The following is a 20961-nucleotide window of genomic DNA, read 5'->3' on the forward strand; positions in this document are numbered from 1 at the left end:
GGGGTGAGGATGGAGGAGTTGGGGACCCCCCCCCCACCAATGCTTCCACCAGGAAGCCTGCTTCTCCCAAGCCAAACACCCCCCCCCCCAGTCCTGGTGCTTGGGTTCCCCCTCAATACAATGAGGGGAGGTGGCACCCCCTGAACCTGCCTGGGTGATCCTGTACCCCTGCCTGGATGGGGGGAGCGCTGGAGAGGGTGCTCCAGGGTCCCAGCATTCTTGCCTGCACTCCCCCCACCCCCTGACACTCAGGGAACCAGGCAAAGGAAAATGGCCCTCCCCTGGCACTGGCCAGGAGCTTCCCACCCCCCACTTCGTGCAGCCTTATCCCTCCCGAGTGCAGCTGGACACAGGCAGGACCCCCCTCCCCGCCCACCCCGTCCTGGCAAAAAAGACACAAAAGGACAGACGCCCCGAGCTTGATAGCATCTCCATCAGGGGCCAGCTGCCCGCCCCGCCCCCACCCCGGGGACCAGGACGGGGCCGGAGTGGAGGAGGGGCGGCCGGTCCCCCTGCCTCGGGGTGGGGGTGGGCGTTGCTGCGGGATGCCAGATTTGTCCTCTCCATTTGCACACTGGTCCGTTCAGCCGCTGGACTCCCGGGTTCCATCGCCCCCTCTGCTGGTCAGTCTCACCCCTTCTCTCGGTCAAGTCCAGCTCGTTCGTTCCTCCCCGCCTCCTCTCCCCTCCCCGAGCGCCCATTTCCCAGCCCCTCTCCCTCCTCCCCTCCCGGGTGCTCCAGCCGCGCCAGTCCCGGCCATCCCGCCTCGCGCGCCGCGCGCGCTCACTCCGGCGCCCTCTGCTAGCATCCTCCAGCTCGGCGTCCGGTCCGCCCCTCGGTGGGCAGGGCTCCCCCCCTCACCCTTGGAACAGCTGAAGGTCTCGGTCACCTCCGAGGGGCGCGCGGGGGAGGGGAGCGCGAGGGGAGCGCGCGGCAGAGGAGGGGGGCGGTGGGGAGCGCCACGGCTGGCGGGGACCCAGGGCCGCCTGCGCGCCCCCTCCCCAAAGTGCCCCCCCTCCTGGATGCGCTCCGGCAACGCCGCCCGAGAGCGAATAGGGACATTGGACAAGGGTTTGTATTACCCTTTGTGCCGGCGTCAGGGACCGTATCCAGGCTGCTGGTCTGGGGGTCACGGGTTCGGGGGGTTCCCCAAGGCACGGAGAGCAGCGCCACAAAGGATGCGCCCCGCCGGGGTCTCGGTTCCCGCGCCCCAACTTTGCGCATCGCACCTGCGCCCTTGGCGGGGGTGGGGGATCCCGTTGGCAGCGCTGAGGACCTAGGGGTCCCGGCTAGAGCGTGGTGGGCGGAGGCGGGGCGGCCTCAGCTGGCACTGCCCCCCTCTCCCGCCACCCCTTAAAATCGCCAAACTCCGAGGTGGCGCGAGGCCGAGGCGCGCGCGGGGACTGCTCTCTGCCCGCGGCAAGTCCCGGTGTCGCAGCCCCGCGCCGTGAGCTTGTTCTCGTGCGCCCTTGTCACCTGCGTCCTCTCCCGCTACCATCTTCCTCTTCGCCCCAGCTGAGCTCAGCCAGAGCGTGCACCTGACCCTTCTTCCCCTTCTCCCCCCGCCCACCAGAACACAGCATGCGGTTTTCTCTCTGGCCCCTTTTGGGGTGACGGCACACACGGCCCAATGGCCAAGTGGCTCCGGGACTACCTGAGCTTGGGGGGCCGGCGGCCCCCTCCACAGCCGCCCACCCCGGACTACACGGAGAGCGACATCCTGAGGGCTTACCGTGAACAGAAGGACCTGGACTTCGAGGACCCCTATGAGGACGCAGACAGCCGCGCGGAGCCCGACCCTCCCGGCCCCGGGGACGCCAAGGGCCCAGCCACGGCCAAGTACGACTCCCCCAAGCACCGGTTGATTAAGGTAGAGGCTGCGGACATGGCCAGAGCCAAGGCGTTGCTGGGCAGCCCTGAACAGGAAGAACAGGTGTGTGGTGAGAAGGGACAAAGGGGGAGGGGTGCACTATGGATCCCAGGTCTTGGGCTGGGGGTGCCTGGGGTTTGTGAGGTCCCAGGGTGGGCTGGAGTCCCCCACTAGCTGCTCCACCACCACTCGCCCGCCGCTGCAGTTCCCTCCACCTCCACATCTCTTTCTCCCTCTCGTGGGCCCCATTTACAGATGTGGAAGTTGAGGTTCATGGAAGGGGATGGCCTTGCCCTTAGTCCCTTGGTCCCTTGGTCCCTTGGTCCCTTGGTCCCTTGGTCTTAGCTCCTCAGGACGGGACCCCCACCTGCCTCCCTGGCCCCCATGGATGCTACCAGGTGTTAAGACTGGAATTCCTTGGGGGTGGGGGTACATCACCTCTGCTTGGCTCCTCATGGCTGGAGTGGCTTGGAGGAGCTGAGGAGTTTAGCACTCAGACCCCAAGTGCGCAGGCAGAGGCTGTGCCATCACCCAGCAGGGGCACCGCCAGCCAGGCCCTGTCCCTCTGCCTCCTCTCTGCAGCCGGAAGCTGACACAGAGTACTCGGACCCTTTTGATGCACACCCCCGCCTGCCATCTCCAGATGACAAGTACATGGAGCCCTACGATGCCCAGCACGTAGGGAATGGTGAGCAGGTGGCGTGTTGGGGGGACAGTGGTAGGGGGTTCCCACGGAGGGAAGGATGTCCTTATGGCCTGTCCGTCCTCCATCCCTCCCCGCCTCCAGATGTACCCAGCCGAGCGGTGCAGTTGTACGACACCCCCTACGAAGAGCAGGACCAAGAGCCACCAGCAGTGGCAGCGGTGGCCGGGGATGGGCCTGGTTTGGAACAGAAGCCACCGCGGCAGAGCCGGCTGCCCCCGGAGGACGAGCGGCCGGCGGACGAGTACGACCAGCCCTGGGAGTGGAAGAGGGAACACATTTCCCGGGCCTTTGCAGGTGCATCTCCTGACCACTCCCGTCACCCTCTCGCTCTGGGCAACTGGCTAATTCCTGCTGAAGTGTGAATGACAGAACCAGAAAATCTCCCAGGAGACCCTGCATGAAAACGCCCTGTGGGGCGCGGGGTGCAGTGTAAGGGTTCAGCTATGCGTGGGGAGGCACTTGTGTCGTTTCTGAATTTGACTGGGAGGGACAGAACCCCAGCGTGCAGTTCACCAGTTAGGGACCCCTAGTAGCAAACTTTCAATCCTCCCCCTTGGAGCCATGCCCCCCTCGCTGTCTGACTGGGGGCTCCTGGCTCTGCCATGCCACTTTGGGAACCACAGTCCTTTCTTCCCAGCTAACTTAACCTGCTTCACCTCCTCCAGGCAGTTGGCAGCAGCCACACCACCTTCCTACAGGACTCCCATTGGCTGGTCTCTGCCAGGGTCCCCCAGTTAGAGCTTCCCAACCCCCCATTGAACCCTTCCCTGACTGACCCCTCCACCTCCAGTGCAGTTTGACAATCCAGAATGGGAACGGACGTCAGGCTCGGCTAAGGAACTGCGGAGACCCCCACCCAGAAGCCCCCAGCCCGCCGAGCGCGTGGACCCCGCCGTGCCCCTGGAGAAGCAGCCGTGAGTGGAGAAGCCAGCGGGGGGCCTGGTGGGCAATCGGTCACTTCGTCCACTTCTCCCGCTGCTCTGGGAGGGCCAGCGGCTGGTGGTGTCATCACTTGAGGGTGGGAGTGATGGGACCCCGGCAGAGGGAGGCGAGGAGGAGGAGCAGGGGCAGGTGTAGGCTGGAGGATATGGGGGGGCAGACCCCGGGGCCCAGCTGCATCCCCAGGAAAGCTCAGCTCCACCCACTCCCAAGCTCTCCTTGAGAAACCCCAGATGTCACAGCCCCTGCACCTGCTGCCGCCCTGCCGTGGGATGGGGCGCGGCTTCCCGCGTCACCTGCCTCACCCCGCAGGTGGTTTCACGGCCCCCTGAGCCGAGCGGACGCCGAGAACCGCCTGTCCCTGTGCAAAGAAGGCAGTTACCTGGTGCGGCTCAGCGAGACCAGCCCCCAGGACTGCTCTCTGTCGCTCAGGTGCGGGGCTTCAAAGGGCAGGGGCGGGGCCTCAGGCAGGTGTGTTTAGGGGGGCTTCAAGCCCCTGGGGTGGGGGGTGAGAGGCTTCATGGGCGGAGCCAAGGTGGGTCAGCTGGTAGAGAGAATGGGACCGAGTTTGAGGGTATTTAAGTTCCCGGGGGAGGGGGGAAGGGACATTTAGGGCAACCCCTCGACCCCCCCGCCGCCCGCAGAAGCAGCCAGGGTTTCCTCCACCTGAAGTTCGCTCGGACCCGCGACAACCAGTTCGTGCTGGGCCAGCACAGTGGCGCCTTCGCCAGCGTCCCGGAACTGGTACTGCGGTTCAGCTCACGCCCACTGCCCGTGCAGGGCGCTGAGCACCTGGCCCTGCTGTACCCGGTGGCCACGCAGGCCCCCTGACCGTGGGGCCCCAGCCTTGCACCCTGCCCCCGGAGGGAGGGGCCCTGCGGCACTGCAGAATAAAAATGTAATTGTCCACCTTGTGTCCTGGCTGTCAGGGGTCATGTGCCCATCTGGGCAGTGGTCCCAGAGTGTCCTACAGGGCACTGCAGAAGCACCTGCCTCTTGGACGGTGGGTGGGGGCACCGAGCAAGACCCTAGCGGGGGAGGATGGACGGGGGAGGGCAGGTCTTAGTCTTGGGAAAACGGTGCTTGGCTCCAGACCTGGACCTCATGCAGAATTAGAAGCCTGCAAAGATGGAGCCGGGGCCCAGGGCTGGGCTCTTGGGCTGGCCCCACCCCACTCCCCTCCACCCAGCTAAGCTACAGAAGGCACATCTGTCCCCATGGTAACAGCAGCAGAGGAGGAGGGGAGCCAGGCCAGGCGGTGTCACTATAAAGTGACAGCCCAGCCAGGCGGGAAGCCTGCTAAAGGCCGTGGGGTGCCCATCACTGCCCCACACCACCTCCAGGCACTGCTGAGGAGTCAAGGAGGCCACATCAGGGGGTGTTGGGGGCCCAGGCGATCTTTCAGACTTCTGTCTTCCCCCCACCTCCCCCATAACTGTGCCAACACCATGGACCTGTATTGCCGGCCTGGGGCTGTGGGAAGCAGCGGGCAGCTGGGTGCCCTGAGAGTCTGACTCCTTTTCCTGCCTTCAGCAATACCCTTCTGGGCTGGGCTATGCAGTGGGACCTGCATCTGGGGCCAGGGGACAGAGGTTGAGGACGCCCTCCTGCCTGGCCGTCCCTCCCTGGGGTGGCAGCTGGTAACAAAGCTGCAGCAATGCTTGTCTGTGGCACACGGGGGCGCTCCGAGCACAATGACTCCACCTTCCTCACTCAGGGCGCCCGCCTGCATCCTTGGGGTAGTGGCACCCCTGCTCCCCTAACCTCTGCCAGCAGCACTGGGGAGAGGAGCACAGACAGCGGGGTGAGCTGGGGGTCCTGTTTGTGAGGACGCCAGGTGCACAGGTGTCCTCAAGAAGGGGGAAGCAATGGGTCAGGCTGAAGCCAGGAGCCTCTTCCAGGTCTCCCACGCGGGTGCAGGGTCCCAAGGCTTTGGGCCGTCTTCTGCTGCTTTCCCAGGCCACAGGCAGGGAGCTGGATGGGAAGCGGGGCTGCCGGGACTTAAACCGGCACCCATGTGAGATGCGGGTGCTGCAACAGGCAGCTGCTTCATTTGCTAGGACAAAGCGCAAGACCCCAGGACACAGACAAGTTGGGCTACCTGCTTGAGGTCACACAGCAAGCACGTAAAAGGCTAAGTGGGTGTGTGTGGGGGTGTCTCCCAGCCAGGTCTGTGTAACAGCCGTGAACTCCTGTCACCCCCGTGCAGCAGTGAGATAAGGCCCCAGCTCTGGCAAGCAGAGGCAAGGCAGGCAGCTGCGTGGAGCTGGCTGGGTGCCCACCGCCCTCCCTTCCTCGCAGCTGCCACACAGCTGGGCGCTCCCTCCCCCGCCGCACCCCACAGCCTCTGCTAATTGTTAATTGGCCCCCTTGTCACTGCCAGCGGATTCACTATCAGCCAGCTGTGGGGGGTGGCTGGCCATGTGCCAGGAGTCTGTCCCGAGGGTCTGGGGGTCCCCTAGCCCTGCACAGAGCCGCTCTGCAGGCGGCAGGGGACACCCATGGCCAGCGATGGACACGTCTGACCCTCGACCAGCTCCTCTGCAGAATGGGGAGGCGGGCTGGGCTGCTGGGGCAGGTAGTCCTCACTGTGGGGAGGTGGGCTTTCACACTGCAGCTCGAAGGTTCTAGAACTGGGCTCCCCTGTTTGTCACCATTCAGTGTCCGCCGAGAAGCCAGGAGACGGAGGTGGAGTGTGTTGACGGTACTATGTCCCATGTGGTCGATGGGTGATGATGGTACTTGGTGAATGAATGCCACCATCTCCTGAAGCTTTTTTTTTTTCTGTTCCATGAGCATTGAGTCTGTATTCCTGCTGATGATGGGGTCCTGCCTTGGGGATCCCCCATCTCTGTGGCCCCAGCTGTTAGAGACAGATAGGAAAGCTTTAGGGAGTGACGCTGGGGTTTTGAGAGCTGTGTAGGAGTTCGGTGCCCCATGGAGAGAAGGAAGGAAGATATTGAAGGCCGAGCACCTGCTGGGATATTGAAGGCTTTAATGTGTGTGTGTGGCGGGGGTGTCAAAGGCCAGGTCAGGGCAGGGTGATGGGGAGTGGGCTCCAATGCACTGAGTGGGCGTGTTCGGGGAGGTCTGAGAGGGCAGGGGAGGCACGGATGGGTCAGGCGGTCCTGAGGTCTCAGCGTCAGGTTGGGGTTTCCGGCTGTCACGTCTCCGTCGCCAGCAGCGCCCCAGGTCCCTGTTGGTGGTCGGGCTTGGGGAGGGGGGCGAGCCCGGCGCGGGACTACATTTCCCAGAGATGCGCAGAGCGCGCGCGCGCGCCTGCGCAATGCGCGCAGTGATGGAGCGCTGACCGGGGGCGCGGCGGCGGCGAGGGCTCGGCGGGCCATTGGCTCGCAGCCGCGGCCCAGGCAGCAGCTTTGGGGACTGAGAGCGCGTGCGGGGCCCCGCGGACGCAGCCGGGGTGACCCGGGGTGCAGCCATGGAGGACCAGCGGGTAGGACGGGGCGGAGCGCGCGCAGGGGGTGGACGCGGGCAGGGGACCAGGTGATGCCGCAGAGTCCTCCCCGACTGCGCCAAGGCCGAGGCCCCGCCTCACGCTGCAGCTCCACCCGACTTGGGGCGCAACCCCTTCCACTCTATCCCCTCCATGGCCCCCCACTCGGTCCAGGGTCCTGGTCCCAGCCCCGACCCCATTCCGCCATGCCCTCCATCCCGGCTGTGGACCAGGTATGGGGACCCTGGCTGCTCCGTGCTGACCCTGTCCACCCTGCGCCCCCAGCAGAGGGGTCCCATGGGGAACGCAAACCCCCTACGGCCCCCACATCCTCCTCCGCATCCTCTTACCTGGAGAACCACCACATCACCCCCCCTCCCGGCCTCCCCAACTCCCACTTCCTCCAGTGCCACCTCTGTCCAGGCGGGGCACCCTCAGGTGTCTCCGTCCTTTAGCCAGCCTCAGATCCCAGGCTAGCCCACTTCCCTGAGCGCCTCTTTGCCCAGGTTAGTTCTTCATTTATCTACAGGTATCTTTTCCCTCTTGGCCAGCTCCTGCCTGACTGCAGGATGTTGGTCCCCAGGGCATCCAGGGGCAGGTGGGCTTCAAGGTGCCAGCGTCTGTCTGCTCATAGGGCCGGCCAGGGTAGCGGGGGCAGCCGTGGCAGGTGCTGGAGGTGAGAGTGGGTGGGGCGTGACCCCACGGAGGCGCTCACCGGCAGCGTGCGCCTGTGTGTGTGTGTGTGTGTTTGCACTTCCGCGTGGGCGCAGGAGGCCTTGCGCAAAATCATCACCACGCTGGCCGTGAAAAACGAGGAGATCCAGAGTTTCATCTACTCCCTCAAGCAGATGCTGCTGAACGTGGAGGTGAGGAGGGAGGAGCAGAGATGGGAAGGGGGCGGCGGAGGAGGCTAGCTTCAGCTTAACCCCTGACCTGAACCCCGCCGGGGCGCGCGGGGACCCGTCCAGGCCAACTCCACCAAGGTGCAGGAGGACCTGGAGGCCGAGTTCCAGTCCCTGTTCTCTGTGCTGGAGGAACTCAAGGAAGGAATGTTGATGAAGATTAAACAGGACCGGGCCAGCCGCACCTACGAGCTGCAGGTGCCTGGGGAGGGACCCAACGCCCCACGCCCACCCCAGCCACAGCCCTCTCCACCCCCCACCCACACCCCCATCTCCTGTTCTTCCTCTTAATCCTGCCTCCCCCAGCCCACCCTGCGACTGGCTCTGTGCCTTTCCCGTCCATCTTCAGCTGCCCCTTTTCCACATCCAACCTTCCCACTGCTCCACTCCGTCTGACACCTCCCATGGCTCCTGTGGGCTCTGGGGCGCCAAGCTGGGGTCACTGCGGCTGCGCCCAGTAACCCCTCTACCCCAACTTTCTAACAGTTGAGATTTCCAGGCCCCAGTGTATGTGTGTCTGGCGGGGGGAGCGGGCAGGGAGAGGGGGCTCAGGTGTGAATGTTTAAGGAATAAAACTCCCTAGGCGATTCTGATTGGCTGCCAGGAGCCATCCCCCTTGGGTGCCATCTCCCTGGAATGGGAGCCTGGAGGCCTGGGGAGCCCTGAGGGTTTGGTGGCGGTGGCAGGAGGGGGACCGGGAGGCAAGCTGTCCCCGGGACCGTGGTGACCCTGTCGCGCGCCCCACAGAACCAGCTCGCAGCCTGCACACGGGCGCTGGAGAGCTCTGAGGAGCTGTTGGAAACGGCCAACCAGACGCTGCAGGCCACCGACAGCCATGACTTCCCGCAGGTAGGGGCCCCCTCCAACACCTCTGGCTGCAGCCAGACCCCCAGACCCCCCCAAAAAAAGATCTATCACTGCTCACTCCCTGAAGGCTTGGCCAGGTGGGAGCTCCATCCGGGTCTCCCACGTGGGTGGCAATAGCCCAGGGGTTCAAGCTGTCACCGCCGCTTCCCAGGGTGCACGTGAGCAGGAAGCTGGGGTCAGGAGCCACAGCCGGGACTCGAACCAGGTGTCCCCAGCTGCAACTTGCCCTGATGCTGGTTGACATCTTTGTGATCCAGATGAGAGTCATGGGTTCGAGTCCCAACTCTGCTGACCTCAACCTCAGCTCCTGGCTCATGTGTACCCCAGGGGGAGCAGGTGTGGTCCCGGCTACGGAATCCCTCACAGGGGGACCAGGCTGCGTTTCTTGCCGGGAGCTTCCCCACAGGCATTGAACAAGTACTTTCTGAAAACTTAGAGACTGTATCAGCTCTGTGGTGCCAACACTCCATGTGGATGCTGGTTCGAGTCCCAGCTGCTCCACTTCAGATTCAGCTCCCTGCTAATATGCCTGAGAAAACAGTAGAGGATGTCCCAAGGGCTTGGGACCCTGTACCCATGTGGGAGACCTGGAAGAAGCTCTTGGCTCCTGGCTTCGGATCAGTTCAGCTCCGGCCTTGGAGGTCACTTGGGGAGTGAACCAGCAGATGGAAGCTCTTCCCTTCTGTCTCTCCTTCTTTCTGTATAGCTGACTTTCCAGTTTTTTAAAAAGAATCTGTTATCGTTTCTCTGGAAGTGAGCTCAGTGGGAGGAGCCAGTGGGAGTTGGGGCACTAGAAGGAGGAGATATTGGAGTGGCAGCCGCTGTTCTGGGGGTGCCCTGCCGGGCCTCTGTCTTGCCCTCTGCATAGTGGGTTCCTCTGGCAGTCGACGCAATCTGCCTTTTTTTTTCCTGTCCCCTCTCTAGGCTGCCAAGCAGATCAAAGATGGGTAAGATGTTGGGGTGTACCCCCCAGTGCCCAGGTGGAGGGGATATGGCCGGTAGAGAGCATGGGGTAGGGGCCCTGCCTCCCCTCGATGAGCAGGCCTGGGTGTCCCCAGCAGCCCACTGCCTCCCTTGCAGGGTGACCATGGCCCCTGCCTTCCGCCTGTCCTTAAAAGCCAAGGTCAGCGATAACATGAGCCACCTCATGGTGGACTTTGCCCAGGAGCGGCAGCTGCTGCAGGCGCTCAAGTTCCTGCCTGGTGAGAGGACGGGGTTCGCTGGGGGAACAGGAGGTTGTGGGGATGGTGGGAAGGGCTTGGGGTCCCCGGGAAGCCCAGACGAGTCTCCGCCTCTATAAGGTGGAGTCTTGAGAAGGCCCCACCCACTGGGGGAGGAACCCTGAGAAGATCCTGCCCACTCTGGGGTGGGTGGGGGCATTTGGAAAGCCCCACCCACACAGGGCGGAGACTTGAGGAGGCCCCACCTATCTAGCTCAGCTGGCTTGGGGAAAGCCACGCCCCCAACTTGTAGAGAATTTCGGAACATTCTGCATCAGGGTGTCCTAAGGGGGCGTCGGAGGCTTAGTACCTGAACCCCAGAGTCCAGAGGGTGGCAAGCCCTGCCCCGTTGACTCCTGACCCACACGCACCTGCCCTCACTCCTGTCCCGGCCAGTGCCCAGCGCCCCTGTGATCGACCTGACTGAGTCCCTGGTGGCTGACAACTGCGTGACGCTGGTGTGGCGCATGCCGGACGAGGACAGCAAGATCGACCACTACGTGCTTGAGTACCGCCGCACCAACTTCGAGGGCCCGCCCCGCCTCAAGGAGGACCAGCCCTGGATGGTGGTGGAAGGCATCCGGCAGACGGAGTACACGCTGACAGGTGAGGCCTTGGCGGGTTGGGGCCTAGAACCTTCCAGAACAGCCAGGGTGCTCATAGGGGTCCTCATGGTGCAGTCACCCCCTCTCCCATTAACTCACCCATTCATTCATTCACTCGTTGACTTATTCATTAATTCACCCCCTCATTCACACATTCACCCACTGATCCATTCATGAATTCACTCATTATTCATTCACCGATTCATCCCGTCATGCAGCCACTTTTTCTGCTTGTCCATTCACACATTCACTAATAATATATGTAGCACCTCCAGGATTCGGGGAGGCATTCCAAGCGTTTGGAGATTTCCTCCAGCTGGTGAGGGACAGGGAGGGGAGGAGGGAGAACTTGGGGACCCCTTAATGAGTTGCAAACACAGCCCTAAGCCGGGGGAAGCCCCAAGGGACTGGGCCTGGCTGACAGGCTAACTGCCACCTTCCCGCCTGTGGTGGTGCGTAGCTGACTGGTTACAATTAGTACGCGTGGTTAATGATGAGCTTGCTAATTGCAGGGTTGGGCTGCCAGGCAGCCTGTGAACCCCTGAAGTACACTGCTTCCAGGGATCCACATCGGCACCCCCATTTTTTTTTTAAATAAACCCTGTTCCCACGCACCGCCCTCCGCACGCCACCTCTTTGGCCAGGCTGTCATTTTCTATTAAGACAATGGCAAGCACACAGGGCGTCGCATGCGTCAACGGTAAACAGCACGTGGTGTGGGCTGGGTTCCCTTCACCCAGCTGCTCTGTGTGGCGGCAGCTGGCACAGCCATGCGCGTTGAGACCCAGCGTGGTGCCTGCAGAGAGTGTCCCTGGGTGCCCGCAGGCCACCGCTGCCCTGGTCTAGGTGTAGGTCCGCTCTGGGGCTCCCACGTCACAGCCTCCATCCTGCCTGTTTGCAGCGAGCCAGTTCTTGGGGAGTGCTGGTTGTGGCTCACCTGTGAAGTCACTCAAAGCCATCAAGAAGTGGAACAGCCTGGAGCAGGTGTAGGGAGCCATAGCAGGTGTCAGAGCTGGGAGTGCTGGTGGCTGCTAGGGAACGTTTGCGGGGTAGGCACCCAGTGGGGCAGCATGGAAGAAGCGGCTGGACATAGGGGTCTGGGCCGAGCCATCCTGACCATGTGACGGCCTGCAGGGACGCAGATGGCAGAGCCGGCAGAGCCCAGGGCTGTGGCCCGCCGAGCTGCGTGCGCAGAAGCAGAGCCTTGGTCAGCCAGGCAGGGCTGGCCGATGGGACCTGCCAGGGCGGGGTGGGAGATGTGTGTGGACCACATATAGTGCAGCTTGATGAGAAGGGAGGGGCAGCGGCAGAGAGTGTGGGCTGTGTGCCCCATGGGACGTCGGTGCAGCAAATGGGGAGGTAAAGTGACCACATGCATCTCAGCATTGCACAACAGCTCAGGGTTTGTTCACCTGGAAGTCAACATTGGGCCCATCGCTCTAAATCAGTGGCTAAATCCTCGCCTTGCACATACCAGGATCCCATGTGGGCACTGGTTCATGTCCCGGCCGCTCCACTTCCCATCCAGCTCCCTGCCTGTGGCCTGGGAAAGCAGTGGAGGACGGCCCAAAGCCTTGGGTCCCTGCACCCGCGTGGGAGACCCCCAAGAGGCTCCTGGCTCCAGGCTTCAGATCGGCTCAGCTCCAGCCATTGCAGCCACTTGGGGAGTGAACCAGCAGATGGAAGAGATCTTTCTATCTCTCCTCTTTGCAAATCTGACTTTCCAATAAATAAATAAAGATTTTTAAAGAGTTATACAGAGAGAGGGAGAGGCAGACATGTATCCATTAGTTCATTCCAACCCTCCCCACACCTACCCAGAGGACTTTAGTGGCCAGTGCTCGGATAGGCTGGAGCCAGGAACACATCTGGATCTCCCTCATTGGTGCAGGTGGCTCCACTGCATTCCCAGACACGTTTGCAAGGAGCTGGATTGGAATTGGAGCAGCCGGGATTTGAACCTGCACCCATATAGGATGTTGGCATCACGGGCTGTGGTTTTGTCTGTTCCCTACAATGTTAGCCCCAATATACTTACTTTTAATTCCATTTGTCCTGAGCTTTTTCATCAGAGGACCTGGTGTCCCTGAGCAGGAGGGAGCCACACGAGGCGGGTCCCCGGCTTCCAGCCAGGGCCCTGTCTGTCTGCTCCCCTGCCCCTGTTGCCTGCATCCTGGAAGAAGTTGCTTCCAGCTATCTTGGCTGCTCTAACTTCAGGACCCATTCTGATTGGCCAGCTTGTGGCAGTTGCCTTTACCGTGAGCCAATCACTGCGGCCCTGGGTCCTACAGCGATTCTGAATGTCCAGCATTCTGAGTTAGGGCTGGAGTCGGATAATCCCCCATCCCTGCAGGTGGATGAGAGGGAGGAGGGCCGAACTGGGGTGGGGGTGAAGGGGCTGTGTGTGGGGTGCTCCATAGGATGGAGGATCGGGCAGGGGGCCCCATGGGCTGGACTCTAGGGCTGCGTGGTGATGCCACCCCCTTCTCGCCTCCCAGGCCTCAAGTTTGACATGAAGTTCATGAACTTCCGAGTGAAGGCTTGCAACAAGGCCGTGGCTGGCGAGTTCTCGGAGCCCGTAACCCTGGAAACACCAGGTGATTCACCCCCCTCCTGCTTTCCCTGGTTTTCCGCCCCCCACACCAGCTTGGGCTCCGCTTCCATCTCGTGTCCAGAGAGCCTGGTCCTTCGCTCGCTTGGTCTCTCTTTCCTCCAACAAACATTTCACCCTATCCCGAGTGGGAGGTCAGGAAGTCCCCCCTGCCATCTAGCCTACATCCTGCACGCTGCAGCCACTTCCTGGAATAATTTCTTGGGACGGGGAGGGCAGGACTGCTGGGCCAGAAGAGGCCTGCGGAGCCCACGCCCAGTCCTGGCTGCCGCCCTCCGTCTCTCAGCTTCCGTCCGCTGCCCTCTCTCTCCGTCTCGTCCCCTCGTGTCTGTCCGGTCCCTGGTCTGCCATGGTCACTGCCCGCCTCTCTCTGTGTCTCTCTGGGATTCCCCGCCCCTATGACTCCCTCGTCTGCCCGGCCCCAGCGTTCATGTTCCGCCTGGATGCGTCCACATCCCACCAGAACCTGCGAGTGGACGAGCTCGCCGTGGAGTGGGACGCCATGGGCGGGAAGGTACAGGACATGAAGGCACGAGAGAAGGACAGCAAAGGCCGGACGGCGTCGCCCGTCAATTCCCCCGCCAGGTAAGTAGGGGGTTGAGGGAGGAGCCCACAGCGTGTGCGGAGATTTCAGATAGGGTTTTGGTGGTTGATTAGGAGTTTTCCAGGTGCTGTGGTGTGAACAGCAAGGTCCCTGGATTGGAAATGAGTTGAATATTGTCAGGGAGTGACCCTGCGTGCCTCGTGTGAACCAGGGGACCCCACCCACGGGGAACCAACATTTCCTCCGTCTGTCATCCACAGGGGTAACCCGTCCCCCAAGAGGATGCCGTCTGGTCGTGGGGGACGGGACCGTTTTACGGCTGAGTCCTACACGGTGCTGGGTAAGGCGAGGGTGGACAGGGCTTCGCAGGTAGGGCTTGGGAGAATGCCCAGGCAGCGCTCCACGGGAGCCTGGCCCCTTGCCCCTCTGCAGCGCCCCGCCTGGCCTGGGCTGGGGGAGAACCAGAACCGGGCGTGGAGAGAGGCTGGAGGGAGACCGGGGCTCCCTGGGGTTCTGGAGGCTGTGGTGGATGGCCGGGGGTCCTGGCGGGAATGGCCAGAGCCCACAGGCTGTCTGGGAGCACCTGCGTGGCTGTCCCCCCTCCAGCCCGGCCTCTTCCCGCCTTCCCACAGGGGACACGCTCATCGACGGCGGGGAGCACTACTGGGAGGTGCGCTACGAGCCCGACAGCAAGGCCTTCGGTGTCGGTGTGGCCTACCGCAGCCTGGGCCGCTTCGAGCAGCTGGGCAAGACGGCGGCCTCCTGGTGCCTGCACGTCAACAACTGGCTGCAGGTCAGCTTCACGGCCAAACACGCCAACAAGGTCAAGGTGCTGGACGCCCCCGTGCCCGACTGCCTCGGTGTGCACTGCGACTTCCACCAAGGTAGGCCCGGGCCAGCCTGCCCTGTCCACTCCAAGGCCCCGCCTTCCCAGAGGCTCCACCCACCCAGTCCCCGCCTTCCCAGAGGCTCCACCCACCCAGGCCCTGCCTTCCCAGAGGCCCCGCCCTCCCTGGAAGCCCTGCCTTCCCAGAGGCTCCACCCACCCAGGCCCTGCCTTCCCAGATACCCCGCCCTCCCCAGAGGCCCCGCCCACCCCTGGAGGCTCCGCCCTCCCGTGAAGGCTCCTCCCCCAAGGCTCCGCCCACTTGCTCACCTGGCCTCTGCCCTGTCCCCCAGGTCTCCTGTCTTTCTACAATGCTCGCACCAAACAGCTGTTGCACACCTTCAAGGCCAAGTTCACGCAGCCACTGCTGCCTGCTTTCACTGTGAGCCTCCTGGGCCTGGGATGTCGGGGTGGGGGGAGCTCCTCTGGGTGCTGTGGCGGGGGTGGGACACACTGGTGGCCGACCCTCCGCCCCCTGCCTTCCCCAGGTGTGGTGCGGCAGCTTCCAGGTGACCACGGGCCTGCAGGTGCCCAGCTGCGTGCGCTGCCTGCAGAAACGGGGCAGTGCCACGAGCAGCTCCAACACCAGCCTCACCTAGGCCGCCGGCCTCCCCCCTCACCCCCGCCAGCTCGGGGTGGCTGGGGGGCGTCTCACTTGCTGCTAAGGAGCCTTAAGGCCTCCTCGGGGGTCACTGCGAGGGAGTGGGCACCTGGGCGGGCCCTGCTCTCCACTCACCTCCTTAATAAAAGTCAAACACTGGCCGAGCGGCACGGCTGGGTTCCTGGTGCTGTGGGGAGGGGGTGTCCTGCCTGGTGAGCGGCACCCCCAGCCCCTTCTAGCAGGGCAGGAGCTGGCAGTGAACGGGTCCAGCCACGGGGCGGTCATCCGGCAGGACCCTCCCCTGCTCGTTGTCCCCGCCCCGGCCATGGGTCGACACGCGAGCCTCCGGTCACTCAAGCTTTAATCCTGGACAAGGGGGGCAGGCCTCCCACGCACTCCCCTCCTCGCCCTGTCCCGGCCGGGCATGTCCAGCTCAGTTCTCCAGCGCCCGCCGCTTTCTCAGCTTCTCTTCCAGCTCGGCGGTCACGTATCCCAGCCCTGGGCCAGGCGAGGGGAGCAGGTATGGGGTCAGTACTTGAGGCCTTAGCTGGGCCCAGTCCCCCACCCCCGGAATCCAGCGTCCACCCACCCCCATCCACCCAGAATGCAAGCCTGGGGGAGCAGTGTCCACGCGGGTCACACCCAGGGCACCGCCTGAGCCCTGACTCCGACCCTCACCTGTGATGGAGGCGGGGACCAGGCTGGCCGTCGGGACTGACCAGGCTGCCGCCTTCCTGGCCAGTCCACCACCGTGCAGGACTTTGAGAGAAAGCAGTATGTGAGGGCGGAGACCCAGAACCATCATCCCAGCACTGGGGTGGGGGCGTGGGGCAGGGAAGGGAGCAGGGGGCGCCCCTACCTGGCTTGGGCGCAGTGGGTGGCTTTGGGGGCTGGCCTGGCCTCTCCCCCCGCTGCTGGGGCTTCGGGAGCGCTGGGTGGGTGGAGGCAGACACTGTGGGGACAGCGAGGTGGCGTCACCACGCGGGCCGTGAGCCTGATCGTACGCCCCTCGGGCCACACTGCTCGGCAACCCTGAATCCCTACCTTGCTGGTTGACGTAGTCCGCGGCTGGGGTCTCATCTGTGAGTGTGAGGTAGTGGTCCTCCTGGCTGGGCCGTGGGGGCAGAGGCAAGGGCGGCTTGGCCCTGCTGGGCACAGGGATCGATGGAGGAGGTGGTTTCTTGGGCCCGCCCGCAGGCTGTGAAGGACCTGGTGGGGCGTGAGGGCGCGTGGATGGGGCGTCCGCATCACGCTGGAGGCATCGGAGGGTAGAAAGGAGAGACACAGCAGACACTCCGGGTGTGCGCCTCACCTGACCCCGGGGCCCCAGACGCCACCCACACTCTCTCCCCATTTTCTTTATCGGCTTCCATGTAGCCTGCAACAGAGAAGGCATGGCGTGGGGGCTGGCCCAGGGCGTCCCCTTGGCGTGGGCGTAGGAGGGCCAAGGAAGGTTCCAGAACCGAGCCAGACCCACCTAGCACCTTCTCGTAGCTCTCGTCCAGCAGAAAGGGCACCAGGGTCCTGTTGGTGCGTGACACGAAGTAGTTGACCACGGCATCCAGTGAGGTGCAGGAGAACTGGGGGAGGCAGGGGGTGTGGGGATGTGTGGGGTCATGGTCAAGGTTGGGGTGTCTGTGTGGAGTCACAGTCTGCTGGGGATGTGTGGGGTCACGGTCAGTTCAAGGGGTGTGGGGTCATGGTCAGGGCTGGGGGTGTGGGGTCACGGTCAGGGCTGTGGGTGTGGGGTCACGGTCAGGGCTGAGGGTGTGTGTGTGGTCACGGTCAGGGCTGGGTGTGTGGGGTCACGGTCAGTGCTGGGTGTGGGGTCACGGTCGGGGTCACACCCCGCCAGCGCCTGCCTGTGGGCCGTCCACGTCAGGTCCACAGCGTCCGTCGGGTCCACTCGGTCCACGGCAGGTCACTCACGCCACTCAGCGCCCTCCTGGGGACCCAGCGTCCACTCACGTCCACTCACGTCCACTCACGTCCACTCACCGGCTCCTCCATGTCGATGATGTACTGGGGGCCCTGGCGCTTCACCTTGAAGTGTTTGACCACTGGCGTCCTGTGCAGGTGGAGGGGCGGGGCACGTCAAGGACACGCCCTGGCCCGCACAAGCCCCGCCCACGAGCTCCGCCCCGGAAGGCGGAGTCCCGGTGGACTCCACTCTGCCAAACCGCCATCATTGTGGGGCGTGGCCCTGAGTGCCCCACCCAGGGGCTGGCTCTCTGCTCTGGCCCCGCCCAAGGAGGCGTGGTGCCAGCTGACTCCACCAATCAAGTCCCACCATGGGGGCGTGGTTCCAGCTGACTCCACCCCATCATTCTCCTCCCTGGGGCGTGGTGCCAGCCGACTCCACCCCATCATTCTCCCTGGGGGCGTGGCCCCAGCTGACTCCACCCACCCATCTCCGCCCGGCTGGGGGCGTGGCCTGGATTGTGCGCCCGCCCCGCGCCTGCGCACTGACCCCGCGCCTGCGCACTCACCCCCCCAGCTTCTGCCGCGTGCTGACCGACACGCCGCCCGCCCCGCCCGGCCGCAGCAGCAGGTTCCCGCACTCCGGGTGTCGCTCCAGCAGCAACTGCGCCTCCAGCCGGCTCACCTGGAGGAAGCACCTGGCGAGGGGCGGGGCTCGCACCGTGCCGGCCACGCCCACCGCCGGGCCACGCCCTTGGCAGGCCACGCCCACTCACAGGGGTCCCGCCCCTCGGCAGGCCACGCCCAGGACGACACGCTCCTGCGACGGCCCCGCCCACTGCCGGGCCACGCCCTCTCGCAGGGGCCCCGCCCACTGCCGGGGACACGCCCTGCTGCCAAGCCCCGCCCTTTGGGCGTACTCCCGGCGCTCGGCTCCACCCCCTCCCTCCCTCCCACTGTGGCCTTGCACTTTGCCCTCTGAACCCTGACCCGGGCACGCACGAGGGCACCTGGAGCGCGCGGCGCGCCTCCTCCTGGGCCAGGACGGCAGCCATCATGTGCAGGTGCCCGGGCAGCAGCGTCAGGGCGGACGGGACGCGGAGCTGGGGGGCAGCGGGCGGTCAGGGGCCGGGCAGGGGTCGGAGGGGCCGGGCAGGGGTCGGTCAGGGGCCGGGCAGGGGTCGGAGGGGTCGGCCAGGGGTCGGAGGGGCCGGGCAGGGGCCGGAGGGGACGGGCAGGGGTCGGTCAGGGGTCGGAGGGGCCGGGCAGGGGCCGGAGGGGCCGGGCAGGGGCCGGAGGGGCCGGGCAGGGGTCGGAGGGGTCGGAGGGGCCGGAGGGGCCGGGCAGGGGCCGGTCAGGGGTCGGCCAGGGGTCGGAGGGGCCGGTCAGTGGTCGGAGGGGCTGGGCAGGGGTCGGAGGGGCCGGGCAGGGGTTGGAGGGGCCGGGCAGGGGTCGGAGGGGCCGGAGGGGCCGGGCAGGGGTCGGAGGGGCCGGAGGGGCCGGGCAGGGGTCGGAGGGGTCGGAGGGGTCGGAGGGGCCGGGCAGGGGTCGGAGGGGTCGGAGGGGTCGGAGGGGCCGGGCAGGGGTCGGAGGGGCCGGGCAGGGGCCGGGCAGGGGTCGGACGGGCCAGGGATCCTGAGGGGAGGGACAGGGAGGGACGGAGGATGGGGGAGGCACTGGGGTGCATGGGTGATGTGCCAGGTGTGTGGGCAGTGCCGGGTGTGTGGGGACTCAGTGCCCGCTCTGTTGGGGAGCAGCTGACCCCACGTTGTGCAGCTGCGGGGTCTTCAGGGCATGGCGGGGGCTTCAGGGCATGGCGGGGTCTAAAGGGCATGGCGGGGGGCTTCAGGGCATGGCGGGGGCTTCAGGGCATGGCGGGGGGCTTCAGGGCATGGCGGGGGGGCTTCAGGGCATGGCGGGGGGCTTCAGGGCATGGCGGGGGCGCTCCGGCGGGGCCTACCTCCACCACGGTGAGAATGAATCCTTTCCACACTTCTCGGGACTCGACGCTCTCTGCCTGCCCAGGGGAGAGGGTCACGGCGTCCAGGAAAAGCTGGGCGTTGTCCTGTAAGCTGCCCTCACCTCCACATGGTGGGCTCCACACATAGCCCGTCTGTGTCCCAGGCCCTAGGCCCCGCATGCCAAGCCCCCTGCCCAGCCCTGCCCAGCCCTGCCCACGGGCTCCCGGGGAGGTCCTGTCACTGACCCACGGCCAGTGTGTGTCCGCCCTGCAGCCCCTACCTTGAACTTGACCTCCTGGTTGTGGAGGACCAGGCTGAAGCAGGTGGCATGCTCACCTGGAGGTCTCGCATCTGTGAACTTCACGAACCTTCGAAGGTCCAGCTTCTCCACGGGCTACAGGCCCGGAAAAGGGTCCCCACCATGAGCTGCAGGTTCCCGATGCAATGTCTGGGCTGGGCCCCCACCCCGCCCCGTTCCCGTCCTTACCTGGAAGTCCCTGTTACTGGGATAGAAGAAGATGTCACAGCCCAGGAGGCCTGCCCAGAACTTCCTGTACTCCTGGGGGGTGGCAGCAGAGGGGCAGGTGAGAGGGGCACCCCTCCTGGTGCCCCAGGGCCTTGAACGGGGACTGTGCCCTCTGCCTGCTGGCCGCCCCTCGCACCTCCTTCCTCACTCATCGTGTCACGACTTCCTTGGGTTTGTGCTCAAATGTCGCTGGCCCTCCTCCCCCAGAGCCCGGATTTGGGGACCCAAGTGACCCCTAAAAGACAGGGCGACCCGGAGCAGCCCCACCTAGGGACGCCGGCAGAAGCAGGTGTCAGTTGAATTAGGTGGCGGTTCTAAGGGGTTCCAGGATCCCCACCCCAACGGGTGCGGTGGGGCCAGGGCTGCAGGCGGGGGCCGCACTGAATGGTTTGTCCCGAAGCAGCCGCTGACACAGGCAGCCACACGCATGCACACACTGACACACGTACCACGTTCACCCACACACACCTGCGCGCACACGGGCACGGCTCCTGGGCTCGCACCCTCCTCCCGCTGACTCTGCATGTGCCATCACCTGTCCTGAACTTGGCCCTGGCAGGGCCGAGGATTCTATGCAATTAGCGCCGGAGGCAGGGAGGGCGAGAGGGCGGCGTCCCGTTTCCAGGAGGAAATCTGTGTTCTTGTTTATGTCCAAGAGGCACCGGGGACAGACGGAGGGAGGCACACCCACCGGGGGCCCCACGCGGTTCTTCCCCTCCTGGGTCGGTTGGGGCAGCATGGGGTGGGCGGGAGATGGGCTGCCTTCCCCCCGGGTTGCCCCTGACGCCCCTCCTCACCTGGCTGCTGGACTCTTGCTTCTCCAGAAAGCTCTCGTGGTAGTGTGAAGGCATGACGCCCTTGGCCCTGGCGCCCCGGGGGCGGCTGGTGGCCCAGGCCATGGCCAGCTGCGGAGAGGGGGCCGTCCCGTGGCCCGGCCCCGATGTCCAGCTGGTGCCCGGCTGGGCCAGGAAGCTGAGACGACAGCTTCACCGGGAATTTCCTCTAGGCTGTCAGCTGGCGTTGAGCAGGGCCGGGCTGGGCCGGGCCGGGGTGACGGGGGCCGGGCACGGGGCGGGGCTGGGGCTTCCCTGAGCCTGGCCCCAGAGCCAAGCCTTGAGCTTGTAACTGGAGGGGTGGCGGTGCCTGGCGGGCAGTGCAGTGGGCAGGTCTGCCAGGTGCAAGCCCCCCAGGGCACCTGCTTCCCCCACCCTGCTGGAAAACTGAAATTCACATTTATGATTTTTTTAAAACAATTTTTTATTAGAAAGTCAGATATACAGAGAAGAGGAGAGACAGAGAGGAAGATCTTCCATCCAAGGATTCACTCCCCAAGTGGTCTTGATGGCCGG

General features: G+C 64.7%; 3 protein-coding genes across 3 annotated transcripts; 2 read left to right on the top strand and 1 right to left on the bottom strand.

Annotated features, from left to right (window-relative positions):
• Positions 1-1504: 1504 nt before the first annotated feature.
• On the top strand, positions 1505-4368 carry SHD (Src homology 2 domain containing transforming protein D). The gene is made up of 6 exons (XM_040990327.1): positions 1505-1933; positions 2453-2558; positions 2658-2870; positions 3367-3490; positions 3828-3947; positions 4160-4368. Exons 1-6 carry the CDS (start codon positions 1631-1633, stop codon positions 4344-4346), a joined length of 1053 nt encoding a protein of 350 aa, XP_040846261.1. The 5' UTR covers positions 1505-1630; the 3' UTR covers positions 4347-4368.
• Positions 4369-6800: 2432 nt separating this feature from the next.
• On the top strand, positions 6801-15203 carry FSD1 (fibronectin type III and SPRY domain containing 1). The gene is made up of 13 exons (XM_040990328.1): positions 6801-6969; positions 7740-7835; positions 7938-8069; positions 8619-8720; positions 9663-9685; positions 9819-9940; positions 10355-10564; positions 13062-13160; positions 13600-13759; positions 13979-14058; positions 14351-14602; positions 14898-14986; positions 15093-15203. The coding sequence occupies exons 1-13, from the start codon at positions 6955-6957 to the stop codon at positions 15201-15203; spliced, it is 1491 nt and encodes a 496-aa protein (XP_040846262.1). The 5' UTR covers positions 6801-6954.
• A 435-nt stretch (positions 15204-15638) lies between these two features.
• On the bottom strand, positions 15639-20511 carry STAP2 (signal transducing adaptor family member 2). Its single transcript, XM_040990216.1, has 13 exons — positions 20410-20511; positions 19574-19645; positions 19367-19480; positions 19086-19142; positions 18128-18228; positions 17695-17823; positions 17204-17273; positions 16683-16785; positions 16518-16583; positions 16250-16414; positions 16065-16157; positions 15884-15964; positions 15639-15703 (listed from the first exon to the last, which is right to left on the bottom strand). Exons 1-13 carry the CDS (start codon positions 20509-20511, stop codon positions 15639-15641), a joined length of 1218 nt encoding a protein of 405 aa, XP_040846150.1.
• Between the last annotated feature and the right edge of the window lie 450 nt (positions 20512-20961).

Source organism: Ochotona curzoniae, unplaced genomic scaffold, assembly GCF_017591425.1.
Source record: "Ochotona curzoniae isolate NIBS_2020 unplaced genomic scaffold, NIBS_Ocur_1.0 contig_605, whole genome shotgun sequence".
Lineage (NCBI taxonomy): Eukaryota > Metazoa > Chordata > Mammalia > Lagomorpha > Ochotonidae > Ochotona > Ochotona curzoniae.

Coding starts and splice junctions, on each gene's coding strand:
- SHD (XM_040990327.1), top strand. CDS start 1,631: ATGGCCAAGTGGCTCCGGGACTACCTGAGCTTGGGGGGCCGGCGGCCC. Junction 3,491..3,827: donor GTGCCCCTGGAGAAGCAGCC/GTGAGTGGAGAA, acceptor CTCACCCCGCAG/GTGGTTTCACGGCCCCCTGA. Junction 3,948..4,159: donor GACTGCTCTCTGTCGCTCAG/GTGCGGGGCTTC, acceptor CGCCGCCCGCAG/AAGCAGCCAGGGTTTCCTCC.
- FSD1 (XM_040990328.1), top strand. Junction 9,686..9,818: donor GCCAAGCAGATCAAAGATGG/GTAAGATGTTGG, acceptor CCTCCCTTGCAG/GGTGACCATGGCCCCTGCCT. Junction 9,941..10,354: donor GGCGCTCAAGTTCCTGCCTG/GTGAGAGGACGG, acceptor TGTCCCGGCCAG/TGCCCAGCGCCCCTGTGATC.
- STAP2 (XM_040990216.1), bottom strand. CDS start 20,511: ATGGCCTGGGCCACCAGCCGCCCCCGGGGCGCCAGGGCCAAGGGCGTC. Junction 19,646..20,409: donor AGCAAGAGTCCAGCAGCCAG/GTGAGGAGGGGC, acceptor GCCACCCCCCAG/GAGTACAGGAAGTTCTGGGC. Junction 15,704..15,883: donor GGTCCCCGCCTCCATCACAG/GTGAGGGTCGGA, acceptor CGCCTGGCCCAG/GGCTGGGATACGTGACCGCC.